Source organism: Arabidopsis lyrata (genome assembly GCF_000004255.2).
Source record: "Arabidopsis lyrata subsp. lyrata unplaced genomic scaffold ARALYscaffold_7, whole genome shotgun sequence".
NCBI classification, from domain to species: domain Eukaryota; kingdom Viridiplantae; phylum Streptophyta; class Magnoliopsida; order Brassicales; family Brassicaceae; genus Arabidopsis; species Arabidopsis lyrata.
Genome location: NW_003302549.1, coordinates 21,263,136 through 21,288,858, shown reverse-complemented (window position 1 = coordinate 21,288,858; position 25,723 = coordinate 21,263,136). Strand labels below are relative to the sequence as shown.

Genomic DNA, 25,723 nt, shown 5'->3' with positions numbered 1-25,723 from the left:
AGATAGCTTGGGTACACTGTCAGCTCGGGTACACCCTAAGCGCCTCTGTTCTGGTCGTATACGACACCGTCATCCCGTCCCGAGGCGACTTCACCCGTGTTCCAGAGCCGACCTCACCCGTGTCCCCGAGGCGACTTCACTCGTGTCCCCGAGCCGACCTCACCCGTGTCCCCGAGGTGACTTCACTCGTGTCCCCGAGCCGACTTCACCTGTGTTCCCTAGCCAACTTCGCCAGAGCAGCCTCAGGTGCTTATCGGACAAAACACCCGGGGAGAAGTCCTCAGTCACCCGAGGAGGAAGTCTTCATCATCAGTTGCCCGAGGCAAGGACTTAGTAAAATATTCACCTTCAAAGTACCATTTCTAAAACAAGGTATCATTTCCAAAAAAGAAGGATCATTTCCGAAATGCTTGGAAATGATAAGGGAGAATCTCGAAGGATCAACTCAAAGTAAGAAAACTTCCAAAAACCCCGAAGAATAAGGAAACTATCCTAATCCGCGATATTCTAAGCCGACTTCAAGATAAATGGAAATCTTCCGAGAATATCGCTGGAGAGGCGGTTTACCATCCCTATATAAGAAGACTCAAGGCTCTCACAGAAGGGGAAGCAAGATCGCTCTAGAAATTAGACTACACAAAGCTCTGAAGCAAAAACACTTTTTCTTTTACGATCACACTCTTGTACGATCAAAATCATATTTTTCCTAATAATATCAAGAACGCCATCTTTGGTTTCAATCCGTTCTGTTGTTCTTTGAGAATTCACATTTATTGTATCCCTAAAATAAAACCATAGACAAATCTTGATTGTGTTAGTTTCGACTTCCACAGTTTGGCGCCGTCTTAGGGAATACTTTAGAATTCTCTTACCCTAAGAACGCATGACTCGATCACCAGAGAGGACGATGAACGAAGACGATCGTCAGATACCGCCACCCGGAGGAGAAAATCCTAACCCTCCAAACCCTCAGAATCCTCAGGCAGATCCGGCAATCTAAGCGACCCTAGCCGAACTGAAGGATATGATGGTTAAATTCCAGAAGAAAGCTGACGATCAAGAGAAAGCTAACAAGACCTTGGCGCAGCAAATCGACGAAATCGCATCTTGTGGGCAACACAAAACCACGCGTTTCCAGACTCGGCCGCTACGAGCCCGGAGGGACTTGCATGGCATCAACCCAACAAGGCTCACGTTCGCAACGCCAACCGACAACACCAGAGTCTCAACCCGAGCCAACCCTGCCCGACGCGAAAATCAGGATGAGCCCGCCAAGCCGAACGTAGTGGACCTGACGAACGAGCCGGATGATCCGCAAGAAGAGCGTACCCGAACCGGAGTTAATTCTGCCGAGCGAACTGATCTCACAGATGACGAGGAAACCGAGGAAAACATAAGGTGGGCCAAAGATTCCGAAAGAGAACGCGAACTCGGCAAGATCCGAGCCTCCCTAGCCAAAGCGGAAGCCGATATGAAGCTCGTCAAAACCCAGATACATAGCGTTTCCTCCTCAGCACCTAATATCGACCGAATCCTGGAAGAATCTCGGAATACGCCTTTCACCAAAAGAATTTCCGAAACGACAATGTCCAATCTGGGAAAGTTCAAAATCGACTCTTACAACAGATCAACCGACCCGAAGGGTCACATTAAATCATTCGTGATATCCGTGGCCCGAGCCAGGTTCAAGCCCGGAGAGAAGGATGCTGGTCTGTGCTTACTGTTCGTGGAACACCTCAAGGGACCCGCATTGGATTGGTTTTCAAGACTGGAACGAAACTCGATTGACAGTTTCGACGAGCTGGCAACACTTTTCCTTAAGCAATACTCTGTGCTGATCGACCCCGGGACGTCCGACGCAGATCTGTGGTCTCTCTCTCAACAGCCCAGCGAGCCGTTAAGAGATTTTCTCATGACTTTCAAATCGACGTTAGCCAAAGTTGAAGGAATCACAGACGTAGCCGCCCTTTCGGCTTTGAAGAAAGCTCTCTGGTAAAAGTCAGAATTCAGAAAAGAGCTGAACCTATCCAAACCTACTACAATTCGCGACGCGCTGCACCGAGCCTCAGATTTCGTCGCCCACAAAGAAGAAATGGAGCTACTAGCGAAGAGATATGAGCCGACAAAGCAAGCATCCAGAACCGAGAAAGCCCAAACAGGACCGCATAGCCAGAAGAAGCCGAATCAGAGTGAAACATACACGCACCACGAGGGGCACGTTTTCTCAGGAGCCCACAACTATCAAGTCGACGTAGGCCGAGGCCAAGGCCGTGGGCGAGGAAGAGATTCATTCACTTGGACAAAAAGTCAACCCCCATGTGACGAAAAAGAATACTGCGAGCATCACACGACCTTCGGGAATCACACTTCCAGATGCAGGAGCCTCAGAGCAATATTAGCGGCCAAATTTCTAGCCGGAGAGCTTGGGACGAACATAACCCTCAAAGACCTACAGCCAGAACAAGTTTAGCCCGAACAGGTGGACACAGCAAGGGGTCCCGAGCCAAGGGAGCCAGAGGCTCCGAAGAGAATCCAGGGAACATCCGACGAGGAGCATGACAGAACACGGCAAAGAATCCACACGATAATGGAAGGATCAGCGTTTTGCCCCGACACCGTAGCCGCGATCAAAGCCTATCAGAGACGAGCCGAAGTACCCAGCAACTGGTTAAGGCCATTCGACCAACCTAACGATGTAATCATGTTCGAAGAAAATAAGACAAATGGGCTCGACAGGCCTCATAACGACCCTCTGGTCATCACGCTTGCCATCGGAGATCACGACGTATCGAGGGTGTTGATCGACACCGGCAGCACTATTGACGTAAATTTCCGCGAGACGCTTTGGGAAATGAACATCAGCATGTCGCAAGTAAACCAGACTCCGAGGCCAGTACTTGGATTCTCTGGAGAAACCCTAATGACACTCGGAACTATTCAGCTGCCAGTCCAGGCCAGTGGAATAATGAAGATAGTTAATTTCTCTGTCACAGATCAACCGACCATCTACAACGCCATTATGGGCACCCCATGGTTAAACCTAATGCGAACCCTCGCCTCGACATACCATCTCTGCTTGAAGTTCCCGACGCCTAACGGTGTAAAAACGATATGGGGAAGCCAAAAGAATTCCGGGATGTGCTTCATGGCAGCACATAAACTTCGGAACCTCATCGCCGAATCTAAAGCCGAGGTCAATCATAAAAAGGCAAAGATCGGTCGAAGCAAGGAGAAGTACCCCGAGGAAAAGAAGGCGGCCGAAGAGAAGAAAGCTCTTGAGGACATTCTCGGGACTCTCGCTCCTCCTAAAGCGACCGATGAGCCTGAGGTGGAGATGACGGATCCTAACCCCATTGTCGACGCAACTTGTCCCCAGGAGGCCGAGACTGTCCTAGCCGTGGATACACCTCAGGAAATACTACCGCTAAAAACCTAAGGTACGCGTAAATTTGAACTACGGGGTGGCTTGATCCCTGAAAAGGGTACGTAGGCAGCTCGTCCTCGGATAAGTTCAGCTACCCCCCCGAATCAAAAAGAGGGGGGAGTGGGGTCCGTATATCCATACTCCCACTCAAAATTTTAACGAATTTATTTCTAAGACTAACACCTCGGGCTTTATTCCTTTGAATTAAACCCATGATCTTCACCCCGAAACTCGCCTCGGGAATTTAACACGGTCTAAACTCCGTTCGGTTCGTTTGGGCGATGGCCACGCCCGCAAACTAAATTCATCTACACCTCCATGGTTACAGCGCGCTATATAAGCTTTCGAGACAATCTGGTCAGAGATATCCGACCAAAGATGAAATTGTCTTCAGAAACCCAGTAAAATCTTAACACTGGTGCCCCAGTTTGCTTCTAAGCACTGGATATTGACTATATCAGATCGGGTCGCAACCGAGGACGATTAAGTCGTATTTGCAGAAACCCAGTCACCTTAACACTGGTATACAGTTCATTTTTCTTTCGGTTTGGAAGAATAACTTCTACTTAACCGAAAACGATAAAGTCATATTCTCAGAAACCCAGTTATCCTAACACTGGTACTCAAGTGTTTAACTTAGTTCTAAACCTGAAACGGTTCGGAGGATTAAGAACGTCCTCATTCCAAGTCAAAAAGAGAAACACTTCGAATCACGAAAGCCGCTTCAAAAGAACGAGAAACGTTTTAAGAATACTTGAAGAATTAACGAAACATTCATGTTCGATTGGATAAAGCCATCCTCACAATCTTACACTACAACAAAAAGGAAGAAAAAGAACGGTTCTAAGAGTGCCGCCTCAGGTTCACTGGCGACTCGAAGCAGAAGTTAACAGCTCGGTCTGCTCGTTCATGAAGCTCGTTACACTTGCTCCCCAAGTCAACAAGCTGGGGGGCTAACTGTTGGGGTCGGATTTCAACCATCCTTTGAGACCGAGCCGAACTTCAACACCTCGGGTTATCTTTCTAATAAGCTCGGGGTATCCTGCCAAACAGCTCGGGTACACCGTCAGACAGCTCGGGTACACCATCTGATAGCTTGGGTACACCATCAAACAGCTCAGGTACACCGTCAAACAGCTCGGGGTACACCATCAGACAGCTCGGGTACACCATCAGACAGCTCTGGTACATCGTCAGATAGCTTGGGTACACCGTCAGCTCGGGTACACCCTAAGCGCCTCTGTTCTGGTCGTATACGACACCGTCATCCCGTCCCGAGGCGACTTCACCCGTGTTCCCGAGCCGACCTCACCCGTGTCCCCGAGGCAACTTCACTCGTGTCCCCGAGCCAACCTCACCCGTGTCCCCGAGGCAACTTCACTCGTGTCCCCGAGCCGACTTCACCTGTGTTCCCTAGCCAACTTCGCCAGAGCAGCCTCAGGTGCTTATCGGACAAAACACCCGGGGAGAAGTCCTCAGTCACCCGAGGAGGAAGTCTTCATCATCAGTTGCCCGAGGCAAGGACTTAGTAAAACATTCACCTTCAAAGTACCATTTCTAAAACAAGGCATCATTTCCGAAAAAGAAGGATCATTTCCGAAATGCCCGGAAATGATAAGGGAGAATCTCGAAGGATCAACTCAAATCAGGAAAACTTCCGAAAACCCCGAAGAATAAGGAAACTATCCTAATCCGCGATATTCTAAGCCGACTTCAAGATAAATGGAAATCTTCCGAGAATATCGCTGGAGAAGCGGTTTACCATCCCTATATAAGAAGACTCAAGGTTCTCACAGAAGGGGAAGCAAGATCGCTCTAGAAATTAGACTACACAAAGCTCTGAAGCACAAACACTTTTTCTTTTACGATCACACTCTTGTACGATCAAAATCATCTTTTTCCTAATAATATCAAGAACGCCATCTTTGGTTTCAATCCGTTCTGTTGTTCTTTGAGAATTCGCGTTTATTGTATCCCTAAAATAAAACCCTAGACAAATCTTGATTGTGTTAGTTTCGACTTCCACACTGTGAAAAGAAGATGGAGTTTGGTTAGTATGGTTTTACTAAATTACTTTGGTGGAAAAACTTGTCCACCAAACTTGGCCTCAAGCCTCAAGTAAACCCTATTTTCTTATACATGTAACAAAGCTTACTTGAGGCCAATAACAAAAGATTTCAAAGGCTTTAACAACTGCAGAAGACGTTCTTGTGTTGTCACTTACTCAAAACAGATACTAAAATTTTGTTTATTACGGCCCATTAAGAGCCCAATTAAGAATGATATTTGGCTAAGAATGATATTTTAATGTTAAACCTATTACGGCCCATTAAGAGCCCAATAAATAGATAAACATATGCGTCGCCGTTTCTCTATGTTCTCTCAATCTTTTTCTTCTTCCCCAAAATCCAGAAACCCCAGAGAAAGCAAAACCGCGAGCTCTCATGACTTCCGGCGGCAAAGATTCCGATCGTACCTTAGGGTACATGACTCGGAAAGATACCGAAGTCAAGCTTCCAAGACCTACTCGTGTCAAGAACAAAACTCCGGCGCCGGTACAAATCACCGCCGAACAGATTTTAAGAGAAGCTCGAGAGAGACAAGAAGCTGAGATCCGTCCTCCTAAGCAAAAAATCACTGATTCCACTGAGCTTTCCGACTATAGACTCCGCCGGAGAAAGGAATTTGAAGACCAGATCCGTCGCGCTAGATGGAACATTCATGTTTGGGTCAAGTACGCTCAATGGGAAGAGTCACAGAAAGATTACGCTCGTGCTCGAAGTGTTTGGGAACGAGCCATAGAAGGAGATTACAGGAACCATACTCTTTGGCTCAAATACGCAGAGTTTGAGATGAAGAACAAGTTCGTGAACAGTGCGAGAAACGTTTGGGATCGAGCTGTTACGCTTCTTCCTCGTGTTGACCAGCTTTGGTACAAGTATATTCATATGGAGGAGATACTTGGGAATATCGCCGGAGCTAGACAGATTTTTGAACGGTGGATGGATTGGTCACCGGATCAACAAGGTTGGCTCTCGTTTATTAAATTTGAACTTAGGTATAATGAAATCGAACGCGCTAGAACGATATACGAGAGATTTGTGCTTTGTCATCCGAAGGTTTCTGCTTATATTAGATATGCTAAGTTTGAGATGAAAGGTGGTGAAGTTGCGCGTTGTAGGAGTGTGTATGAACGCGCCACAGAGAAGCTTGCTGATGATGAAGAAGCTGAGCAGCTCTTTGTGGCGTTTGCAGAGTTTGAAGAACGATGTAAGGAAGTAGAAAGGGCTAGGTTTATCTATAAGTTTGCTCTTGATCATATTCCTAAAGGAAGAGCTGAGGATTTGTATAGGAAGTTTGTGGCTTTTGAGAAGCAGTATGGTGATAAGGAAGGGATTGAGGATGCCATTGTTGGGAAGAGGAGGTTTCAGTATGAAGAGGAAGTGAGGAAGAATCCTTCGAACTATGATTCGTGGTTTGATTATGTTAGGTTAGAAGAGAGTGTGGGGAACAAAGATAGGATCAGAGAAATCTATGAGAGGGCTATTGCTAATGTTCCACCTGCTGAGGAGAAACGATACTGGCAAAGATATATCTATCTTTGGTGAGTTTTTTCTTTTTCAATTTTGGTTTACTGATTTTTGGCAATTACGCATTATCGATTTAGAATTGTAATGTTGGCTTCTTATACTGATCATGGTTTTGATAAGAATCTTAAGTTTTAGTTTCCTTTTACTGAACTGTTTGAGATTGGTTGTCTTAGGCAGATAGTAGTTTTATCATCTATGTCAAGCTTTTAGTACATCCGTGGAAAGCTATTGTTGTTTAATTTGTTAGCTTATGGTTCTGTGGTTTTCTAAAATACTGACACTGATGTGACTTGGTGTAGGATTAATTATGCATTGTACGAAGAGATTGAAACTGAAGATGTTGAGCGTACCCGAGATGTTTACAGGTACCAGTCTATATTCATTTACGTTTTGGTAATTGGTATTTTGTCAAAATATCACTTGATAGTTTAAACTAACTATTGCCTTTGTCTTACTGAAATTTTCAGAGAGTGCCTTAAGCTTATCCCCCACAGCAAATTTTCTTTTGCCAAAATATGGTTGCTCGCTGCTCAGTTTGAGATAAGGCAATTGAATCTCACGGGTGCTCGCCAGATATTAGGAAATGCGATTGGAAAAGCTCCCAAAGATAAGGTAAGCCTAAAAATCGTTTAAACTATTATCTCATTCCTCTTCTTTAATGACACAATGATTTTACTTATTGTGGTGATCTTTTTCCTGTAAATAGATTTTCAAGAAATACATCGAGATTGAGCTTCAGTTGGGAAACATGGATAGGTGTAGAAAGTTATATGAACGGTATCTTGAGTGGTCTCCTGAGAATTGCTATGCTTGGAGCAAGTATGCTGAGTTAGAGAGGTCTCTTGCTGAAACCGAACGAGCTAGAGCTATTTTTGAACTTGCAATATCCCAGCCAGCTCTTGACATGCCTGAGCTGCTATGGAAGGTAAGTTTTTTCAGTCGAATACATTCATAGAAGCGAGATTCCTCAGACTCTTGAAACCGATTGGATCATTGAAATCCTATATTGTTTGTCACAGGCCTACATTGATTTTGAGATATCAGAAGGGGAATTAGAGAGGACACGGGCTTTATATGAGCGACTCTTGGACCGTACTAAGCATTACAAGGTGTGGGTTAGCTTTGCAAAGTTTGAAGCTTCTGCTGCGGAAATAGAAGAAGACGAGAACGAAGATGAAGACCAAGAAGATGTTATTGAACACAAGAAAGACTGCATCAAACGTGCCAGAGGTAACTTTAAACTACACGTTATATGGGTTTTGATGATTCCTTGTGACATGTTTTAACTGTTTTTTTCTCTATATTTTCTTCTACTCAGCGATTTTCGATAGAGCCAACACATATTACAAAGACTCCACACCAGAGCTGAAGGAAGAACGAGCTACGCTCTTGGAGGATTGGCTGAACATGGAGAGTAGCTTTGGTAACCTCGGGGATGTTAGTATTGTTCAATCGAAGCTTCCAAAGAAGCTCAAGAAGAGAAAGGCGATCACTAGAGAAGACGGCTCAACAGAGTACGCATTGCTTATATATAATATCTCGATTTTTGTTATCTTTTGAATGTGATTAGTTGATTGCTAAAGCTTAACGTGAAAAATTGTTTGAATCTCTTAACAGGTACGAAGAATACATCGACTATTTGTACCCAGAAGAATCGCAGACGACGAATCTCAAGATTCTTGAAGCTGCATACAAATGGAAGAAGCAGAAGGTTGCTACTTCTGAGGATGATTAAGATTAAGCTTTTTAAAAGTTATATCAAAGTTGTGAGATGTTGTTTTGTATTCTTACTTAGTCCTCTCTTTGTACACATCGTCACTCATCCTGTTCTGGTTTAGCAGTAATTTTTGTTATTCAAGGACCAAAACAAAATTCAAATCTGTCCTCTTATGTTTCGTTTTGGTTCGAATTTTCCGGTTTAGAAATTAAACAGGATCCTTCTTCATTCCGGTTTTTGTTCTGATCGTTCGGTTTGTGAAATGTATGAAACCGAATCTTGTTTAATTGCCGGTTAAAATGGGATATTCAAATTGCTGTATAGTTTTATACTATTTTTCTTTTTACTTGTTTTCTTTTCACTTGTAAACAAATCCGCGGTGGACTATCTACAATCCGCGGTGGACTATCTACAAACCATTTTTACGTAGATATAAAATTGGTCCGTGGCAGTTTATTGTACGCTTTAAAAATAGAACGGTTTAGTTCGTTAGCGGTTTAGTCCACTTTGAGTCGGCTGGGCTAATCAAACTTCTGTTAAATTCTCAAAAAATAAGGTCACTTGGCAACTTGCAGCTCAAGCAATAGATGTATGCCACGTGGCAAGATTATGGCTTCCGCTGAACGAGTGGATATTGGACCAATCACGTCTTGTGGGCAAAATATCGAGAGATATATAAAGACGACGACGAGAAATTTAGCAAACTCTTCGTTTGTGCTCTGGTTATTTCCGTAATTATAAACCAACTTCAATGGCATTTAGATAAACACAGGTAGTGCCAAATTTTGCATTCCCTCTCTTATTAAGCCAAAAAAAGAAACCTTTAAATATAACAATTTAGACTAAAAAAGACATAACCTCTCGTTTTATCTGACTCTGATCCCATTTTGCTAAAATCTTCTTTTTCAAAAAAAATTTTGGAAAAAAAAAAGTTAGATCTTTTTCGTTCTTTCTTTGTCAGCTTTCTCAGCCGCACGAAGAAAGAAAATTTGATCCTGATTTCTGCCGGTAAAAATCTAAAACTATTGATTTCTGCCGGTAAAAATCTAAAACTATTGATTTCTCTGTGGAACCAAACATTGAATTTAGGGTTGAATTGCATCAATGGTGGAACCCAGTTGTTTTTTCCTCCTATATTAATGGTCATTCTCAGCGTAGGGTCATGATCATGACCTTCGTTTAGTTTACATGGTCTCAATTTTTCTACCATTTATTTCTCCAATTTCTAAATTCTCTAGTATGTATTTCCTCTGGGACCATGCATACTGAATGTTACATATGTTGAGTCTTTATAATTTTTCTACTCTAATCTTAATGAAAGGGTTAATTATTGAAAACTTTCTTGTGATACAAGGAAATTATTGACATTCCATTTAGGGTCATGCTGTTTTTGTTAGCTTGCATGCTAAGTTAAAGTAGTTACCAATGGATTTGATCGATGTTGTTTGTTTCTTTGTGTTTTTTCAGAGCTTTTTGTTGGTTTTCTTTTTGTGCTTAAGGGGAGAGTTATAGACAAATAAGTCACGAAGGAAACGAATCTATTGCAAATGGAGGAGGCCAAAACTGGTAAGAATTGGTTTTTAATGTTCATTGGTTACAGTTTGTGAGGCAATGTTTTGAATTTTTTTTTGTTATGTAAGATATGTTGTTGTATCTGCAGAAGTGGAGAAGAAGGTGTCTATACTTTTAAAGTTTATCCAAAACAAAAACAAGATCCCAAAGGTTACAAAGAAGGAGCTTGTTGGGATTGTTGAAGATCTTCATAAGCAGTGTCAGTTACTTTACTATGTGTTTGATGATTTGGGGACTAATGGGAGAAAAGGGAAATTGGGTACTGCTACTTCATCGAGGTCTAGTTCGGATTTGGATTACTATTCTTCAGAGAAAATAGAGATCGGTGCTGATAATGTTAGTGACACATTGAGCTCGGATTATGCGGTGATGCTTAGAAAGCTACAAGAGACAGAGTTAAGAAATGAAGATTTGATGAGACAGGTGAGTAATCTGAAACAGGAAACAAATTTTCTACGCGATCAAAACATAGAGGTGGCTGGAGATATCGAAGGTAAGAGAAACGAGGACAAAGAACATCTCAAGGGGTTGATGACGAAAACTGAAGCTGCATTGTTGAGTAACCAGGAAAAGGAGTTGGAATTGGAGCTGGAGAAGAAAACCTATCAAGTTTCAGAGACGCAAACGCGATTGAAGCGTCTAGAGGAAGAAACGGAAAAACGGGCTAAGGCTGAGATGAAGATTGTTGAAGAAAAGGAAGCCTTGTGGAACAAAGTACAGAAACTTGAAGCAGGCGTTAATACTTTGCGGAAGAAGAGAAAGGAGTTTAATGAGGAGATGAAGAGTAAGATTACTGAGACTGATTGTCTTAGGCAAGAGAATCAGAAGCTGCATACAAAAATTTCAGAGATGAGTAATATTGAAGACAAGAGTAAGAAACTTGAGTACCAAGTTAAGGAACAAGAAGATATCATTCAACGGTAAGAAAGAACAAGATTTGTAAAAGCTTTCTAATTTATGGTTAACATTGATTTTAATTCACTGCAGGCTATCAATGGAGATCAAGGATCAGAAGAAGCTTATGAAAGAACAGAAAGACGTCATTGATAAGTTTTCAGAGGATCAGAAGCTGATGAAACGTTGGTCATTTGGTTCGAAATTGAATACTAATCTTCTCGAGAGAAAAATGGAAGAGTTAGCGGAAGATTTTCGGATGAAAATGGAAGATAATATCCGGATACTTCACAGGAGGATCCATGTAGCTGAACAAATACACTTAGAGGGCAAGAACAACTATATCAAGACGCGAGACAACACACAAAAACAAGATAACAGAGGAAACAGAGAAGATTTCAAGAGAATCAAGAAAATGGTAGAACAAGGGCTTGCTGGACCAGAGATGGCCATAAAGAAGCTGGAAGAAAGCGGGGAATTAGTGAGCCGAGTAACGAGATTATCTAAAGAGATCGATTCTGCGAGAAAATGGGTGAAAGAGAAAGACAACAATATGAAGCATGAAGTTGAAACTCTAGAAGCGAAGCTAGAATGTAGAGAAGCACAAGAATCTCTGCTAAAGGAGAAGCTATCGAAGCTAGAGGCGAAGCTAGGAGAGGAAGGAACAGAGAAGTTGAGTCTATCAAAGGCTATGAGGAAAATAAAAAAGCTTGAGATTGTTGTGAAGGAGAAAGAGTATGAGTTGTTGAGTTTAGGAGAAGGGAAGAGAGAAGCCATAAGACAACTATGTGTTTTGGTTGATTATCAACGTTGTCGATATGATGATCTCAAAACATCCATTTGTCACGTAGCTCTTCAAGCATAAACTTTCTTCTTCCTTTTTGGTGTAAATATTGTAAATATTATATATGTTGCAAGATTTGATTATTTTTCATTGTTGTAACTTGTAACTGCATTTTTTTTTTTTTTTTTTTTTTTGTAAATACCATATTTTAACTTTTTTTTTCAACTATTCTTAATATTGAAGATCATATAAGCTTTTTGAAAGTTTCCATTAGTTTGTTATGTTTGGCCTTCATCTATTTAATCTTCCTTTATTGGAAGTTAGGTTAGTTGATTTTAAAATGTTTAACATCATTGGATCGTGATTCGGTTTCAATTATTAATGAATCAGAGAAAAAAACATAATATGAATGAAAATCTTGTAACAATAAAAAAGCATAATATGAAAAATACTATTAAATATTAATAGGAACAAATCATAAAGTATTAAAACTAAATAATAAATAGGAGCAAATGAAAGAGATTTAATTGGAATAGAAATTACTCCTAATAAAAAAAAAAAAGAAAAAAAAATCTGTCCCATTTTATAATGTGAATATAATGTAGTCAATATTAGGATTAGGTAAGTAAAATCAGTCTTTTTATTGGTTTTCCTAAATATATAAAAAAAAGAGACATATTTCTTTATCAAAAGACCCACAAAAAAAGGCGGGAAACGCACTTAATGATGGTGAAACATTAATCATGTGTTAAATTTAATTACGGCATTAGACATGCTAAACAAAAATCAAAACAAATTCAGTATATCGGTGTTAAAAACGTAATAATCTTTAACATGACTAACTACAGTCAAATGATATTTTGAGAAAATAAATAGCGTTTGATGGCAGAAGCGTAATAATCTGAAAAAGAGAAGGGTGTTTGTGGGAGTACGAAGTTCCAAAAGATTCCTCCAGTCGTCGTCTCTCTCCCTCAAACACAAAAGGTGAGCTTTCATAACTGTTCTCTCCTCTCAAATAACTCCAAAAACCAAATCACCTTTTTTTTCTTGCTTCTTCTTCTTCTTCAATCTCTCTTTCGCTTCGATTTCAATTTCGTAATCTTATCATCACACACACATCAGAGAGAAGAGCGAGAGAGTTGCTTCTAATCTCTGCTTCTTCTTCTTTTTCTGGATTTTTTTTTCAAATCTCCGGAACTTACGTATCCAGGTAAAATTCTAGGATACGAAATGATTTTAGTATCTTCGATTTCTCCGCACGAGTTGGATTATTGATTTGAAGAAGCTTTGGTTCTTCGATCAGCTTTAGTTTACGCTTTCGTTGCTTAGTGTTGGATTTAGATCATAAATTAGAACGTCAGATAGTTTTTTCTTTGTTGTTGTTAGTCGATGATGCTTTTTACTGGGAAGATTATGAGTTTCTTGTTCTCCAGTTCATTTTAGTCTCGTTGAGGTTTTGATTATAGTTAAATCAATTGGATTATCATCGTTGATTTGGTTCTTAAAGTAGTGATTTGATTTATAAGGTGAATTGTGTTTTTGTTCGTCTTCTAGGTTTTTGGCGATTGTGTTTTTGTTTTGTGTGGCACTCATTTTGTGATCAGTTTTGCTTCTGTTGTTCCTCTCATTATGAATTTCACTGTAACTAATATCCTTAGATTTTACTATCAACTCATCTTTAGTTTCTCATGTTAGTAGAATTTGTGATTTAACCTTCCATCAACTGCTGTGAACCATCAAAATGCTAACTAGAACTCTTGGTTTCGATACAGGGAAAAACCAAAAACCATAACAATCGATTCTGGATCATCTGTGGAGCTTTAAAGGAAATTCGAGAGATAAAAGGTAAGTGAAACTAGATACTCTACTCATTTCCTTGTATTTACAGTTTTACTAGTAACTTTCTTTTTAAGAAAGTATTGGATGATTCGGATCGAGATTGTTTTAGTTGAAACTGTATTGTTAAAGGTAGTAGTTAACATATAAGAACAAAAAGAAACAACTCACATTTTCCTGAGGTATGAAAGTTGAATAATGATAGCTGTCTTTTATCGTTCTAGAGGTATGTGCTTTCTGGTCCATTTCCAAATTTGCTGAGGTGGCTCCACATGAGATCTTTTGTCTAGCCAATACCATCAGATTCCAAATTTAGACCCGGCACTAAAATGTTATTAGCTTTAATCCAAGTTCTGTATTCTAATGAAATTGCATTTGTTCTTGTAACTTCTGTTGATGTAAATAATATATCATCACTTGGTAAGAAAGTTACTGAATGATGCAAGGATTTTGTGGATCTATGATGTGGTTCTTTGCGGGCCCCACAAATTCTATTATTATCTGCGTACCTTGTCATAGTACAATTGCTGGATCTACTTCTATTATTATATTCTCTTTATGTTGAATATCAAGATGCTTAACCTATGATCTGGATTCTGTAAAAGCCAAATTATTATTAGTTTACTAAAGTTGTTATTATATACCAACATACATAAATGTGAAAAGGATGGTACCTCTTTTCTAATTAAATATTGGCATTTAATGTGAACAAGTTAGTTTTGCTAATCTTAACGTTTCTTCTGATAAGTTTCTCTGTGAATTGTGTTTGGTCACAGGTGAAGATTGAGTTTCTTGTTTGATGATATTTGGTTGAAGAAGTTATCAAAGAAACTGAAGAAAAAAGACATGAAAAAGAATAAGTTTAGAGAGACCTTGAAGTCTTTCTTTGAGAAAGGTGAAATGCTTAAAGGAACTAAAACTGGTAATTTTCCTACCTACGCAACTAAGTTTTGATTCACATGTAAAATGAAATTCTTAGTTCTTGGTCTGATGCTTACATGAAAAGTACTGTCATCGTCTGATGCAGAAATAGATGAAAAGGTGAACAAAATCTTGGGACTGGTTGAGAGTGGAGACGTCAGTGAGGATGAATCTAAAAGACAAGTGGTTGCAGACTTAGTGAAGGAATTCTACAGCGAGTACCAGTCTCTGTATCGCCAGTACGATGATCTAACTGGAGAGATTAGGAAAAAGGTCAATGGGAAAGGAGAAAGCTCCTCTTCATCGAGCTCAGACTCGGATTCTGACCATTCTTCTAAGAGGAAGACCAAGAGAAATGGAAATGGAAAAGTAGAGAAAGATGTAGAGTCGGTAACGGATGCCCTGAAGCAACAAATCGAAGCTGCAAATCTCGAAATTGCTGATCTGAAAGGGAAGTTAACGACAACTGTTGAGGAAAAAGAAGCAGTAGATTCTGAGCTTGAAGTAGCTTTGATGAAGTTAAAAGAATCAGAAGAGATTGGTAATAAGTTGAAACTTGAAAATGAGAAGTTAGAGCACGAAAAGACAACAGCACTGAGTGATAACAGGGAATTGCATCAGAAACTGGAAGTTGCTGGCAAAACAGTAACTGATCTGAACCAGAAGTTTGAAGATATCAAAAAAGAGAGAGATGAACTGCAAACTGAGAGAGACAATGGTATCAAGAGATTTCAAGAAGCTGAAAAAGTTGCAGAAGATTGGAAAACAACGAGTGATCAGCTCAAAGATGAAGCTACTAATTTCAAGCAGCAGCTAGAAGCATCAGAGCAGCGAGTTTCAGAGCTGACCACCGGTATGAATAGTGCTGAGGAAGAGAATAAATCTCTATCCTTGAAAGTTTCCGAGATTTCAGATGAGATCCAACAGGCACAGAAAACCATACAAAAACTAATTTCCGAATTGGGAGAGATGAAAGAAAAGTACAAGGAAAAAGAGAGTGAGCATTCTAGTTTGGTGGAGTTACATAATACCCATGAGAGAGATTCATCGAGTCATGTGAAAGAATTAGAAGAGCAAGTGGAAGCATCAAAGAAATTAGTTGCAGAGTTGAACCAAAGCCTGAACAATGCAGAGGAAGAGAAAAAACTGCTATCTCAGAAAATAGCAGAACTCTCTAACGAGATTAAAGAGGCACAAAACACCATACAAGAACTCATATCTGAGTCTGGACAGTTGAAAGAGAGCCATAGTGTAAAGGAGAGAGATCTTTTCAGCTTGAGGGACATCCACGAGACTCATCAAAGAGAATCATCCTCTCGCGTGAGTGAATTAGAAGCTCAACTGGAATCCTTAGAACAGCGGATCTCAGAGTTGAGTGTGGGTCTGAAGGATGCAGAGAAAGAAAACAAAGCTATCTCCTCGAAAAATTTGGAAACTATGGACAAGCTTGAACAAGCGCAGAACACGATACAAGAACTCAGGGATGAATTAGGAGAGTTGAAAGACCGTCACAAAGAGAAAGAGAGTGAGCTTTCTAGTTTGGTGGAGGTACACGAGGCATATCAGAGAGATTCAACAAGTCGAGTGGAAGAATTAGTTGCAATGGTGAAATCAGCAGATCAACAGGTTGCAGATATGAAGCAGAGTCTGGAGAATGCAGAGGAAGAGAAAAAACTGTTATCTCAGAGAATCTCAGAAATCTCTAATGAGATTCAAGAGGCACAAAAAACCATAGAAGAACACCTGTCTGAGTCTGAACAGTTGAAAGAGAGCCACGGTGAGAAAGAGAGGGAACTTACTGGTTTGAGGGATATTCACGAGACTCATCAAAGAGAATCATCCACTCGTTTGAGTGAATTAGAAACTCAACTGACATTATCAGAACAACGGGTCGTAGATTTGAGTGCGAGTCTGAATGCTGCAGAGGAAGAAAAGAAGTCCATGTCCTCAGAGATTTTGGAAATTACGGATGAGCTCAAACAGGCCCAAAGCAAGGTACACGAACTTATGACTGAATTGGCAGAGTCTAAAGATACACACATACAAAAAGAAAGTGAGCTTTCTAGTTTGGTGGAGGTACATGAGGCCCATAAGAGAGATTCCTCAAGTCAGGTGAAAGAATTAGAAGCACGGGTGGAATTAACAGAGAAACAGGTCGAAGAATTGAACCAGAGCCTGAACAGTTCAGAGGAAGAGAAGAAAGTGTTATCTCAGCGAAATTCAGAAATGTCGATTGAGATCAAGCGGGCGGAGAGCACCATACAAGAACTCAAGTCTGAGTCTGAACAATTAAAAGGGAGCCACACTGAGAAAGACAATGAACTTTTCAGTTTGAGGGATATCCATGAGACTCATCAGAGAGAATCATCCACTCAGCTAAGAGATTTAGAAGTGCAACTGGAATCATCTGAACACAGGGTTTCGGAATTGAGCGAAAGTCTGAAGGCTGCAGAAGAAGAAAGCAAAACTATGTCCACAAAAATCTCAGAAACTTCAGACGAGCTTGAACGGGCACAGATCATGGTACAGGAACTCACAGCTGATTCGAGCAAACTGAAAGAGCAGCTCGCTGAGAAAGAAGGCGAACTTTTACTTCTTACAGAGAAGGACAGCAAATCACAGGTGCAAATAAAAGAACTAGAAGCAACAGTAGCGACACTGGAGCTGGAACTAGAGTCACTTCGTGCCCGTATAACAGATCTTGAGACAGAGATTGCAAGCAAGACCACCGTAGTTGAGCAATTGGAAGCGCAAAACAGAGAAATGGTTGCTAGAATCTCAGAACTTGAGAAGACAATGGACGAGAGAGGAACTGAACTCTCAGCTTTAACTCAAAAACTTGAGGATAACGAGAAGCAATCATCGTCCTCAATTGAAAGTTTGACAGCTGAGATCGATGGCCTACGAGCAGAACTTGATTCAATGTCTGTTCAAAAGGAAGAGTTGGAGAAACAAATGGTGTGCAAAAGCGAAGAAGCCTCAGTGCAGATTAAGAGTTTGGATGATGAGATCAATGGTTTGAGACAGCAAGTGGCCTCACTTGATAGCCAGAGAGCAGAACTTGAGATCCAACTTGAAAAGAAGTCCGAGGAGATCTCTGAATATTTGAGTCAGATTACAAATCTAAAAGAGGAGATCATAAACAAGGTTAAAGATCACGAGAGTATTCTAGAAGAAAGAAATGTTTTATCTGAGAAGATTAAGGGTCTTGAACTTGAGTTAGAGACTCTACAGAAACAGAGAAGTCAGCTTGAAGAGGAGCTGAGAACTAAGACAGAAGAGAACGTTCAAATGCGCGATAAGATCAACGAAGCGTCTTCTGAAATAATGGCCTTAACAGAACAGATCAACAATCTGAAGCATGAGCTTGATTCTCTACATGTGCAGAAGAGCCAAACCGAAGCTGAGCTTGAGAGTGAGAAGCAAGAGAAATCAGAATTGTCGAATCAGGTCACCAATGTCCAGAAAGCATTGGTAGAGCAAGAAGCTGCTTACAATACGCTGAAAGAGGAACACAATCAGATTAACGAACTGTTCAAAGAAAGTGAAACAACACTAAATAAGCTAACAGATGATTACAAAGAAGCTCAAAGATTGTTGGAGGAGAGAACTAAAGAAGTGACATCCAGAGATTCTGCAATTGGGGTTCATGAAGAGACGATGGAGAGTTTACGTAACGAGCTGGAAATGAAAGGAGACGAGATCGAAACTCTCATGGAGAAGATCAGTAACATCGAGGTTAAGCTACGCTTATCGAACCAGAAACTGAGAGTAACCGAACAGGTACTAACAGAGAAAGAAGAAGCTTTCAGAAAAGAAGAGGCTAAGCACTTAGAGGAGCAAGCATTGCTTGAGAAGAATCTCACCGTCACACACGAGACATATCGAGGTATGATCAAAGAGATAGCAGATAAAGTGAACATAACAGTAAACGGGTTTGAATCCATGTCGGAAAAACTCAAGGAGAAACAGGGGAGATACGAGAAAACTGTAATGGAGGCATCGAAAATACTGTGGACAGCGACGAATTGGGTGATAGAGAGAAATCACGAGAAGGAGAAGATGAAGAAAGAGATAGAGAAGAAAGATGAAGAAATAAAAAAGCTTGGAGGAAAAGTAAGAGAGGATGAAAAAGAGAAGGAGATGATGAAAGAGACTTTGATGGGACTTGGAGAAGAGAAAAGAGAAGCGATAAGGCAATTATGTGTTTGGATCGATCACCATAGAAGTCGTTGTGAATATCTTGAGGAGGTTTTGTCTAAGACCGTTGTGGCTCGAGGCCAAAGAAGAGTGTCACAGCGAGCTTAAGGACTCAAGCCACGGTACGTTGTTTATCTTTCCCAAGCCTAGTTTCATCACCTCACATGAATTTAAACAATGAAATAATATGTGTTTATTATTAGGTCTTGGACTCTGGTCTATCAAGAAGCTGGTGGAGAGGTAATTTTTGGTTGGGTACTTTTGGTGTACTTGTGTTCGATTATTTTGTTGCATTTTAATATGTTTGTGTAACTTTTGTTGTTTTTAAAGTCAATTTTGGTTTATTGTGGGCAAAGTTGGTGGTGGTTTTTATGGGAAGGAATAAAGTGGCTCACACAAATGGATTTGATATTTTTGTTTTTTTGTGGGTGGGATTGTATAGAACGATTAAATGTTGCTGTTGGTATAGTGTTTTTACTTGGTTGGTATTTGACTATTTGTTATAGTATCATCTTTGCTCTTTCATAACAAAAAGTTATACATATCACTAAAGAGTTTGGTTCTCTCATTCATCACTTATTTTAATTGTTTTTTTTTTTACATCTCGCCTTAAATTTCTAATGTGAACTAATTTTAAATGTTTAATTCTTTGAATAGCAATCGCTTTCTCTTTTGTTTACTACTGTTTTTCATACCAAAAAAGTCAAACATGTGAATGATAAACAAAACAGAAAAAGTCAGCCAGCCGGATTGGTGATGTTAGATCAATCAATATTTGAAAAAAAATCTATAACTAGTTGATATTTCCTAAATCGAAGTAAAATTGAAAATTAAGTACAACTTGGGAATATCTTAATTCTCTTATTATTAACTTTTAAATAGAAGCTCTATCTACTTTTACTCTAATCTCTCTTAGAAATTAGTGATATAACATCAACATTTATTAAAAACTATAAAGATATATTTAAAATTTGAAAGGAGATAATCATGTGTCTACAATATAACATGTTATAATTTCCAAGTACTTTAATATATTCATATAAATCATATTGGATTATTCCAAAAAAAAAACACTCTCAAAATTTGTTTTCTTATTTAAAAACAATACATTACAGAACAAACTCTACACAAAACTATGAAAAAATAATTTCAAAATCTTGTTTTGCCAATTCAATATTTCTATTTTTATAAAAAATACTAGATTTTAACCCGCGGTACACCGCGGGATGATTTAATTTTAAAGTTAGTATAAAAATATTTTGTAAATTGTATCTCCTTATAACATATTTATTTATATTATAGTTTACAACTGTTATTAAGTAACGGTATACCACGAGTCCACGAGATAATTATTAATAAACTGAGGATTTAACCCGTATTAAAGCGGTATATAAATATTGATTCAAATTCGTCCGCCATATAAATCATTTCCGAAATATAACCCGTTCCGTAATTTCTTAACCCGTCCTGTGATTTGTATTAAAAAAAAAGGATTAAATCCGCATTGAAGCGGCGGATTAATGATATTTTAATCTTTTTATTATTGTTGATTCAAAAACCCGTCCCGCCAAACCCATCCCGCCAAAAAACTCATTTATTTTATTAATGTTCTTATTTATGATATGATTCTGAATCATTGTCTAAATATTTTAATCGATGTAGAACGTTGAACACACATTTTCGTCAATTGGATAATATATGTCCGTTTTTAAAATTTCGAATCACAGTATATGCAGAAAAAAAATTGATTTTTTTTTTACTTTATGTATTATATGATGATTCAAAACAGTTAAAAACAAATCAAACAAAGATGATAGGAGAATCATAATTATAAATCTTAATCAAATCTTCTAAAAATCTAAATTATTAAATATGGAATATTCGGTGTATGAGTTGGGTTAAATATAACCCGACCCAACAAATTTTTTGTGAAGGAATTTTTAAAATGGGTCGGATATCCGATATATCCGAAAGCTTTTTTACCCACCCGTCACAAAAAGTGCTGCGATTATACTAGTATAGATATAAGCCGGCCAGCCGGATTGGTGATGTTAGATCAATCAATATTTGAAAAAAATTCCATAACTAGTTGATATTTCCTAAATCGAAGTTAATTGAAAATTAAGTACAACTTGGCAATATCTTAATTCTCTTATTATTAACTTTTAAATAGAAACTCTATCTACTTTTATGTGTTTATGGAAATACTCTAATCTCTCTTAGAAAATTAGTGATACACTGATACATCAACATTTATTAAAAACTATATAAAGATATAATCATGTGTCTACAATATAACATGTTATAATTTCCAAGTACATTAATATATGATTAATTCTTCAAGATACATTCTAAAATTATTGTGATATATATTCATATAAATCATATTGGATTATTCCAAAAAAAAAAAAAAAACACTCTTCAAATTTGTTTTCTTATTTATAAACAATACATTAATGAAAAAAAAAAAACTCTACATAAAACTATGAAAAAGTAATTTCAAAATCTTGTTTTGTCAATTCAATATTTCTATTTTTATCAACAAAAAAAAAAATCTGTAACATGCATAGAAGCCACAAGTAAAGTACAAGTGGAAATGTATGAGCATAAAACTAATTTTTTAATTTTAATGAAAGGAATCTGAAAAAAAGCAAAATTTTATCACACCCGAATAAAGAGGAAAATGCAAAATATGTCTCCTTTTCCCACTAAGCCACTAGGACAGGTTGTTGTTTCTTTAAAGAAGCAACGGAATTTAACATTTTAGCAAACATTAACTATCACCAGCTATCATGCGCCCACCTCTCCACCGTGCTCTCCATCATCATCATTCATCATCATTCCATATATAAATCATTCACTTGCAGAATCTTCTTCTCTTTCACACTAAATCATCAATGACGGATCCTCCAAGACCCGACCCGTTTTCTGTTACCCGACTCGATTCCGACGCCGGAGCTCTCTTCGTCCTCCAATCAAAAGGTAAAAAAACTTCTCTGATTTTAAATTCAATCTCCGATTTTGGAATTTTTAACTGATTTGAGATTAATTCTCAGGCGAGTGGTGGCACGCCGGATTTCATCTAACGACGGCGATTGTTGGTCCGACGATATTGACATTACCGTATGCGTTCAGAGGATTAGGATGGTGGTTAGGGTTTGTTTGTTTAACGACGATGGGACTCGTTACTTTCTACGCTTATTACCTCATGTCTAAGGTTCTTGATCACTGTGAAAAATCCGGCCGCCGTCACATCCGTTTCCGGGAACTCGCCGCCGATGTTCTTGGTATCATTCGAAATCTCTTCTTTATTTATTTGTTTTTTTTGCTTTTTTTGGATAAATCCGTAAAGGTTGGATCGAGTTTCAATATTGGATACTTTGACTTCTTGTTAGATTCGCCATCCATCACACGTGTCTCTGTAACCGGTTTTTGGTTAGTTAGGTTAGGTCTCTGTATTTCGGTTTATGATGTGTTTAGATTAAACCGGTCAATTTTGAATTTTGAGTCGGTTATTGTGATGTGGTGCAGGATCTGGATGGATGTTTTATGTAGTGATCTTTATTCAAACAGCTATCAACACTGGAATTGGTATTGGCGCTATTCTACTTGCAGGTCAATGTCTTGATGTAAGAAGAAACCTAATTATTTTAATTACTTGCTAAACAAGGTACTATAAGAACTGTAAGGATCATCCTCTGTTTTGTGTTACTACACAGATAATGTACTCGAGTCTTTACCCGCAAGGAACGTTGAAGCTTTACGAGTTCATTGCTATGGTGACTGCTGTGATGATGGTTCTCTCACAGCTCCCAAGTTTTCACTCTCTTAGACACATTAACTTTGCGTCTCTGATTCTCAGCTTAGGATATACTTTCCTCGTCGTTGGGGCTTGTATTAACCTAGGTATAATGATTATTACGTTAGCGAAGAAACAACAAACTACTAATGTTTGAAAATGGAGACTAATTGCTCTGTTTTGGTTCTACAGGTTTGTCTAAAAACGCTCCTAAACGCGACTATTCTTTGGAGCATTCGGATTCAGGGAAAGTTTTTAGTGCCTTCACATCGATTTCGATCATAGCTGCTATTTTCGGAAATGGAATCCTACCCGAAATACAGGTGAGAAATGTCAGCAAGTTATTCAGTTCAAACATTGTATGGTTTGTGCTTGAGATTTTTATGTGATAATTATGTATATGCAGGCAACTCTTGCTCCACCAGCCACAGGGAAGATGTTGAAAGGACTATTGTTGTGTTATAGTGTGATCTTCTTCACGTTTTACTCGGCTGCAATTTCGGGATATTGGGTTTTTGGTAACAATTCGAGCTCTAATATTCTCAAGAACTTAATGCCTGATGAAGGACCGACTTTGGCTCCTATCGTGGTGATTGGCTTAGCGGTCATCTTTGTCCTTCTTCAGCTTTTCGCCATTGGCCTCGTAAGTTTAACTAGTGTGATCGTATTGGATGTTACTTGGCTGTGAGACGAGTGACTAAACGTTTAAATATGTTTCTTTTTTTTTGTTAACTGGTTAGGTGTATTCTCAAGTTGCATATGAGATAATGGAGAAGAAATCAGCGGATACAACAAAAGGGATATTCTCAAGACGTAACCTTGTACCGCGATTGATACTAAGAACGCTATATATGGCGTTTTGCGGGTTCATGGCAGCTATGCTACCGTTCTTTGGTGATATAAACGCTGTGGTAGGAGCGTTTGGGTTTATCCCACTCGATTTCGTGCTGCCAATGCTTCTATACAACATGACCTATAAGCCAACGAAACGGAGCTTCACGTATTGGATAAACATGACGATAATGGTTGTGTTCACTTGTACGGGACTCATGGGAGCTTTCTCCTCCATTAGGAAACTTGTTCTTGATGCTAATAAGTTCAAGTTGTTTAGCAGTGAAGTTGTTGATTAGATGGTTATGATAGTATGGTAAAACATAGACAACACTTGTTTTGTGGGTTTTTTTTACACTTGTACATGAATTTTTTGAGTCGATTTCACCACATGTCCATTATCACACAAAATGCAAAACCAAACTAGTTACAATCAAAGATGCAAGTAAAATCTAACAGGCAGAGATGGAGAGAGAGAGAGAGTTTCCATAGGACCTTGTTCTACATCACCCCAACATTCTTACTCTTGATTCAACTTCTTGATGCAAAGTTTCATCTCCAACCGTCACCACTCAATAAACTGTGAGGGATCAACATGTAACTCTCTTCAGGTCTTTGGAAGCTCAATTCAAGAAATCGCTTCACTGTCGATTTGTGAGTTATAGAGTTCCCATCGACAGTGTAGGAACATCAAAGGGTTTGCCACAAGTGAAGCCACCAGACCAGTAAATAATCTTGTGGATAGGTTGAGTAAAATGTTTGTAGAGATCCGTGTATGAGCCAGTGTAATCACAGTCCAATGCAGGGCATGAGCATTGAGTGAAAGTGCATTCTTTTTCATGAACCCTCTCCATTGCTACACATCGATTGTTTCCAATAGGCAAAGAACATGCAGGGCACTTATTACTCAGTTTGGGACAGCAAGAAGAGCAAGCCAAGTGCCCATTATCACACTGAAATAAGCAAAAACCAATGAAATAACAATTACAACAAGATTCGAGAAAACATAACAAAGCCATTTCCACATGACTTTACATCAAATAAGCATCACAAGAACAAGAATATGAAACAAACCCAACTTAATAAATTCTTCGCTTTAACTCTTAAGTTCACATCTAAGTGACTACAATTTATGAAAAACAAATGTAATATTCGAAACGTAACCTGGAAGGTATGAATAGTGAGTGGCTCGCAGCAAACAGGACAATCGAGTACATACAAATCCAGCCTCCCAGAGCATTTTCTATCGTCTGTTCGTTGCAAGTGAATGTGGCTAGAAGAACCATTTACAAAGCTTGAGGTACTCGCCATATCGAGAAGCTTAACACAAAATGAAATTGAAACGAGTTGATTAGTCCTAAATAGGAGAGATGAGTTTAACCCTAAAATCCCTTTTGCCTTCTTCTCTTTTAGAGCATCTTCAACCCACCTCTATATTTGCTTCTAAACTCTATTTTAGAGGCAAATTTGCTCCAACCCACCTCTATTCTCACCTCTATTCTCACCTCTAAAATAGCGATCTCTATTTTTTTCTCTATATATAGAGGTGAGAATAGAGAATCTCTATTTTTTTCTCTATAAATAAAGTTAAACTTTTTAGAGGAAAAAATAGAGAAACACATTGAAGTAAAAATAGAGAAAACTTATCTCTATTATAAAAATAGAGCTAAAAATAGGGAAATACATTGTAGATGGTCTTAGGCTCCTATTTCCAAAGAGAGTTTAAAGTAAAAGGTGCAAGCAAACATAATGACTAGCTTGGACGGAATTCGAAGAGTTTGATGGGACTATACAAGTTAGTCACACACGTCATTTTACGTTCTTACATTTTTTGCCACGTTGTACACTTACAACAATTGTTCTTGATTAATATTTTCTTTTGTTAAAGGATTTTCTATTTAAATATTATAAAAAGGTAGATTATATACAAAAGCAGATAAGTTAGCGAACTATGCGTTTTAATAGATTAGCTGACCGCCTTGCGGATAAGTTAGCGAACTATGCGTTTTCTCTACCTTTAGGTTTTCATGCTTTAGACTCTCCTCCGGATTCGGTTGGTGTTGTTTTGTTAGAGGATACCGGTGGGACTGCGTTCCCACGTCGGGTACGATTGTAATTTTTTCTTTATGTTTTTAATAATACGGGAGACATTGTT

General features: G+C 39.0%; 5 protein-coding genes across 5 annotated transcripts; 4 read left to right on the top strand and 1 right to left on the bottom strand.

The window, feature by feature from the left end:
- Positions 1 to 5,807: 5,807 nt before the first annotated feature.
- Positions 5,808 to 8,959, top strand: LOC9306688 (crooked neck-like protein 1). Its single transcript, XM_002870571.2, has 7 exons — positions 5,808 to 7,028; positions 7,314 to 7,379; positions 7,482 to 7,626; positions 7,721 to 7,939; positions 8,034 to 8,244; positions 8,333 to 8,528; positions 8,632 to 8,959. The coding sequence occupies exons 1-7, from the start codon at positions 5,869 to 5,871 to the stop codon at positions 8,747 to 8,749; spliced, it is 2,115 nt and encodes a 704-aa protein (XP_002870617.1). The 5' UTR covers positions 5,808 to 5,868; the 3' UTR covers positions 8,750 to 8,959.
- Positions 8,960 to 9,653: 694 nt separating this feature from the next.
- On the top strand, positions 9,654 to 12,131 carry LOC110226158 (golgin subfamily A member 6-like protein 22). The gene is made up of 4 exons (XM_021016828.1): positions 9,654 to 9,739; positions 10,199 to 10,297; positions 10,392 to 11,223; positions 11,291 to 12,131. The coding sequence occupies exons 2-4, from the start codon at positions 10,279 to 10,281 to the stop codon at positions 12,060 to 12,062; spliced, it is 1,623 nt and encodes a 540-aa protein (XP_020872487.1). The 5' UTR covers positions 9,654 to 9,739; positions 10,199 to 10,278; the 3' UTR covers positions 12,063 to 12,131.
- Positions 12,132 to 12,966: 835 nt separating this feature from the next.
- LOC9306687 (paramyosin) lies at positions 12,967 to 19,480 on the top strand. Its single transcript, XM_021016918.1, has 5 exons — positions 12,967 to 13,191; positions 13,754 to 13,826; positions 14,594 to 14,739; positions 14,845 to 19,060; positions 19,142 to 19,480. Exons 3-4 carry the CDS (start codon positions 14,664 to 14,666, stop codon positions 19,044 to 19,046), a joined length of 4,278 nt encoding a protein of 1,425 aa, XP_020872577.1. The 5' UTR covers positions 12,967 to 13,191; positions 13,754 to 13,826; positions 14,594 to 14,663; the 3' UTR covers positions 19,047 to 19,060; positions 19,142 to 19,480.
- A 2,149-nt stretch (positions 19,481 to 21,629) lies between these two features.
- LOC9304650 (probable GABA transporter 2) lies at positions 21,630 to 23,969 on the top strand. Its single transcript, XM_021019451.1, has 7 exons — positions 21,630 to 21,920; positions 21,995 to 22,225; positions 22,470 to 22,567; positions 22,658 to 22,844; positions 22,930 to 23,060; positions 23,144 to 23,380; positions 23,478 to 23,969. Exons 1-7 carry the CDS (start codon positions 21,836 to 21,838, stop codon positions 23,865 to 23,867), a joined length of 1,359 nt encoding a protein of 452 aa, XP_020875110.1. The 5' UTR covers positions 21,630 to 21,835; the 3' UTR covers positions 23,868 to 23,969.
- Positions 23,930 to 25,041, bottom strand: LOC9306686 (putative E3 ubiquitin-protein ligase SINA-like 9). Its single transcript, XM_002868531.2, has 2 exons — positions 24,733 to 25,041; positions 23,930 to 24,521 (listed from the first exon to the last, which is right to left on the bottom strand). Exons 1-2 carry the CDS (start codon positions 24,877 to 24,879, stop codon positions 24,228 to 24,230), a joined length of 441 nt encoding a protein of 146 aa, XP_002868577.1. The 5' UTR covers positions 24,880 to 25,041; the 3' UTR covers positions 23,930 to 24,227.
- Positions 25,042 to 25,723: the final 682 nt, after the last annotated feature.